Source organism: Oncorhynchus keta, unplaced genomic scaffold (genome assembly GCF_023373465.1).
Source record: "Oncorhynchus keta strain PuntledgeMale-10-30-2019 unplaced genomic scaffold, Oket_V2 Un_contig_2666_pilon_pilon, whole genome shotgun sequence".
NCBI lineage: Eukaryota > Metazoa > Chordata > Actinopteri > Salmoniformes > Salmonidae > Oncorhynchus > Oncorhynchus keta.
This window is the reverse complement of record NW_026285108.1, coordinates 40001-44487: the sequence shown is the minus strand read 5'-3', so window position 1 is coordinate 44487 and position 4487 is coordinate 40001. Positions and strand designations below refer to the sequence as shown.

Here is a 4487-nt window from a genome sequence, read left to right as displayed (position 1 = left end):
CTGAGTCTCTCCTGTGTGTGTGTGTTATACCCTGAGTTTCTCCTGTGTGTGTTATACCCTGAGTCTCTCCTGTGTGTGTTATACCCTGAGTTTCTCCTGTGTGTGTTATACCCTGAGTCTCTCCTGTGTGTGCGTGTTATACCCTGAGTTTCTCCTGTGTGTGTTATACCCTGAGTCTCTCCTGTGTGTGCGTGTTATACCCTGAGTTTCTCCTGTGTGTGTTATACCCTGAGTTTCTCCTGTGCGTGTTATACCCTGAGTTTCTCCTGTGTGTGTTATACCCTGAGTCTCTCCTGTGTGTGTTATACCCTGAGTTTCTCCTGTGTGTGTTATACCCTGAGTTTCTCCTGTGTGTGCGTGTTATACCCTGAGTTTCTCCTGTGTGTGTTATACCCTGAGTCTCTCCTGTGCGTGTTATACCCTGAGTTTCTCCTGTGTGTGTTATACCCTGAGTTTCTCCTGTGTGTGTTATACCCTGAGTTTCTCCTGTGTGTTTATACCCTGAGTTTCTCCTGTGTGTGCGTGTTATACCCTGAGTCTCTCCTGTGTGTGCGTGTTATACCCTGAGTCTCTCCTGTGTGTGTGTGTATACCCTGAGTTTCTCCTGTGTGTGTTATACCCTGAGTTTCTCCTGTGTGTGCGTGTTATACCCTGAGTTTCTCCTGTGTGTGTTATACCCTGAGTCTCTCCTGTGTGTGCGTGTTATACCCTGAGTTTCTCCTGTGTGTGCGTGTTATACCCTGAGTTTCTCCTGTGTGTGCGTGTTATACCCTGAGTTTCTCCTGTGTGTGTTATACCCTGAGTTTCTCCTGTGCGTGTTATACCCTGAGTTTCTCCTGTGTGTGTTATACCCTGAGTTTCTCCTGTGTGTGTTATACCCTGAGTTTCTCCTGTGTGTGCGTGTTATACCCTGAGTTTCTCCTGTGTGTGTTATACCTGAGTTTCTCCTGTGTGTGTGTTATACCCTGAGTTTCTCCTGTGTGTGCGTGTTATACCCTGAGTCTCTCCTGTGTGTGTGTGTTATACCCTGAGTCTCTCCTGTGCGTGTTATACCCCTGAGTCTCTCCTGTGTGTGCGTGTTATACCCTGAGTTTCTCCTGTGTGTGTTATACCCTGAGTTTCTCCTGTGTGTGTGCGTGTTATACCCTGAGTTTCTCCTGGGCCTCAGACTTCTCCTCAGGAGAGATGGGTTCCTTGTCGGGCGCTCCAGCAACGGCAGGCGGCTCAGGACACACAGACGGTAGTCCTCCGTCTCCACGAGAGGGTTTCCGCTAGGACCAGCGCTCGCAATGTCCTGGATACGCCCACCAGACTACGCAAGGCCCGCTGGGCAGACACCAGGTTTCCCCTGAAGGGGGGAAGGAGGGGAGAAGGGGAGATGGAGGGGTACTATGATGCAGTAGCCTGCTGAGGTAAAGAGGAGATGGAGGGAGACTATGATGCAGTAGCCTGCTGAGGTAAAGAGGAGATGGAGGGAGACTATGATGCAGTAGCCTGCTGAGGTAAAGAGGAGATGGAGGGGTACTATGATGCAGTAGCCTGCTGAGGTAAAGAGGAGATGGAGGGATACTATGATGCAGTAGCCTGCTGAGGTAAAGAGGAGATAGAGGGAGACTATGATGCAGTAGCCTGCTGAGGTAAAGAGGAGATGGAGGGAGACTATGATGCAGTAGCCTGCTGAGGTAATGAGGAGATGGAGGGGTACTATGATGCAGTAGCCTGCTGAGGTAAAGAGGAGATGGAGGGGTACTATGATGCAGTCCTTCTGTAGCTCAGTTGGTAGAGCATGGCGCTTGTAACACCAGGGTAGTGGGTTCGATCCCCGGGACCACCCATACGTAGAATGTATGCACACATGACTGTAAGTCGCTTTGGATAAAAGCGTCTCCTAAATGGCATATATTATTATTATTATATATCAGTAGCCTGCTGAGGTAAAGAGGCGATGGAAGGGTACTATGATGCAGTAGCCTGCTGAGGTAAAGAGGAGATGGAGGGAGACTATGATGCAGTAGCCTGCTGAGGTAAAGAGGAGATGGAGGTGTACTATGATGCAGTAGCCTGCTGAGGTAAAGAGGAGATGGAGGGGTACTATGATGCAGTAGCCTGCTGAGGTAAAGAGGAGATGGAGGGATACTATGATGCAGTAGCCACCTGTCAGGGGGATTGACGTTAGATGTTTAGTTAAGGCCAGTTGACGGTGTTGAGGTACTGTTGGGACTGATGCCTACCTGATGTTGAGGTACTGTTGGGACTGATGTCTACCTGATGTTGAGGTACTGTTGGGACTGATGTCTACCTGATGTTGAGGTACTGTTGGGACTGATGCCTACCTGATGTTGAGGTACTGTTGGGACTGATGTCTACCTGATGTTGAGGTACTGTTGGGACAGATGCCTACCTGATGTTGAGGTACTGTTGGGACTGATGTCTACCTGATGTTGAGGTACTGTTGGGACTGATGCCTACCTGATGTTGAGGTACTGTTGGGACTGATGCCTACCTGATGTTGAGGTACTGTTGGGACTGATGCCGACCTGATGTTGAGTACTGTTGGGACTGATGTCTGATGTTGAGGTACTGTTGGGACTGATGCCTACCTGATGTTGAGGTACCTGATGATGCCGACCTGATGTTGAGGTACTGTTGGGACTGATGTCTACCTGATGTTGAGGTACTGTTGGGACTGATGCCGACCTGATGTTGAGGTACTGTTGGGACTGATGTCTACCTGATGTTGAGGTACTGTTGGGACTGATGCCGACCTGATGTTGAGGTACTGTTGGGACTGATGTCTACCTGATGTTGAGGTGACTGATGTGAGACTGATGCCGACCTGATGTTGAGGTACTGTTGGGACTGATGCCTACCTGATGTTGAGGTACTGTTGGGACTGATGTCTACCTGATGTTGAGGTACTGTTGGGACTGATGCCTACCTGATGTTGAGGTACTGTTGGGACTGATGCCTACCTGATGTTGAGGTACTGTTGGGACTGATGCCGACCTGATGTTGAGGTACTGTTGGGACTGATGCCGACCTGATGTTGAGTACTGTTGGGACTGATGCCTACCTGATGTTGAGGTACTGTTGAGACTGATGCCTACCTGATGTTGAGGTACTGTTGGGACTGATGCCTACCTGATGTTGAGTACTGTTGGGACTGATGTCTACCTGATGTTGAGGTACTGACTGATGTCTACCTGATGTTGAGGTACTGTTGGGACTGATGTCTACCTGTTGATACTGTTGGGACTGATGTCTACCTGATGTTGAGTACTGTTGGGACTGATGCCTACCTGATGTTGTACTGGGGACTGATGTCTGATGTCTACCTGATGTTGATGTTGGGTACTGCAGGGACTTCATGTTGGGACTGATTCCATCTAGAGTCTCCAGTTGGTTGTCTCGGAGGTGCAGGGTGGTCAGACGCTCCAGCTTACCCAGACCCTCCAGTCGCTTGATAGTATTCTGGGCCTGCACAGGGGTCAGAAGTTACAGGTCACAGGGTTAGAGGTCAGAATTAAACTGAGGTAAGTGACAGGTGAAAGGTTAGAACCAGGAATCAGATGGGGTTATGGGTGAGAGGTTGAAAGTTACCAGGTAGAGCCTGTGTAGGTTAGAGATAGGGTTGAAAGGTCAGGTAGAGCCTGTGTAGGTTAGAGTTAGGGTTAAAAGGTCTGTTAGAGGCGTCACAGGTTAAAGGTTACCAGGTAGAGGCATCGGAGGTTGGGCAGGTGGAAGTTATGGTGAGAGGTTAAAGGTTACCAGGTAGAGGCATCGCAGGTTGGGCAGATGGAGGTTATGGTGAGAGGTTAAATGTTACCAGGTAGAGGCATCGCAGGTTGGGCAGATGGAGGTTATGGTGAGAGGTTAAATGTTACCAGGTAGAGGCATCGCAGGTTGGGCAGATGGAGGTTATGGTGAGAGGTTAAATGTTACCAGGTAGAGGCATCGCAGGTTGGGCAGATGGAGGTTATGGTGAGAGGTTAAATGTTACCAGGTAGAGGCATCGCAGGTTGGGCAGATGGAGGTTATGGGGAGAGGTTAAAGGTTATAGGTAGAGGCATCGCAAGTTGGGTAGGTGGAGGTTATGGTGAGAGGTTAAAGGTTACCAGGTAGAGGCATCGCAGGTTGGGCAGATGGAGGTTATGGTGAGAGGTTAAAGGTTACCAGGTAGAGGCGTCGGAGGTTGGGCAGATGGAGGTCATGGTGAGAGGTTAAAGGTTACCAGGTAGGCGTCGGAGGTTGGGCAGATGGAGGTTATGGTGAGAGGTTAAAGGTTATAGTTAGAGGCATCGCAGGTTGGGTAGGTGGAAGTTATGGTGAGAGGTTAAAGGTTACCAGGTAGAGGCGTCGGAGGTTGGGTAGGTGGAGGTTATGGTGAGAGGTTAAAGGTTATAGGTAGAGGCATCGCAGGTTGGGTAGGTGGAGGTTATGGTGAGAGGTTAAAGGTTACCAGGTAGAGCGTCGGAGGTTGGGTAGAT

The 4487-nt window shown here is 49.7% G+C and overlaps 1 protein-coding gene across 1 annotated transcript in view; it reads right to left on the bottom strand.

Annotated features, from left to right (window-relative positions):
• Positions 1-1145: 1145 nt before the first annotated feature.
• Positions 1146-4487, bottom strand: part of LOC127922671 (leucine-rich repeat-containing protein 23-like) — a gene marked incomplete at its 3' end in the record, with an annotated part of 15601 nt that continues 12259 nt past the window's right edge. The window contains 5 exon segments of the mRNA XM_052506551.1: positions 1146-1201; positions 1204-1272; positions 1275-1348; positions 2601-2615; positions 3356-3477. Coding sequence (XP_052362511.1) covers positions 1146-1201; positions 1204-1272; positions 1275-1348; positions 2601-2615; positions 3356-3477 — 336 coding nt within the window.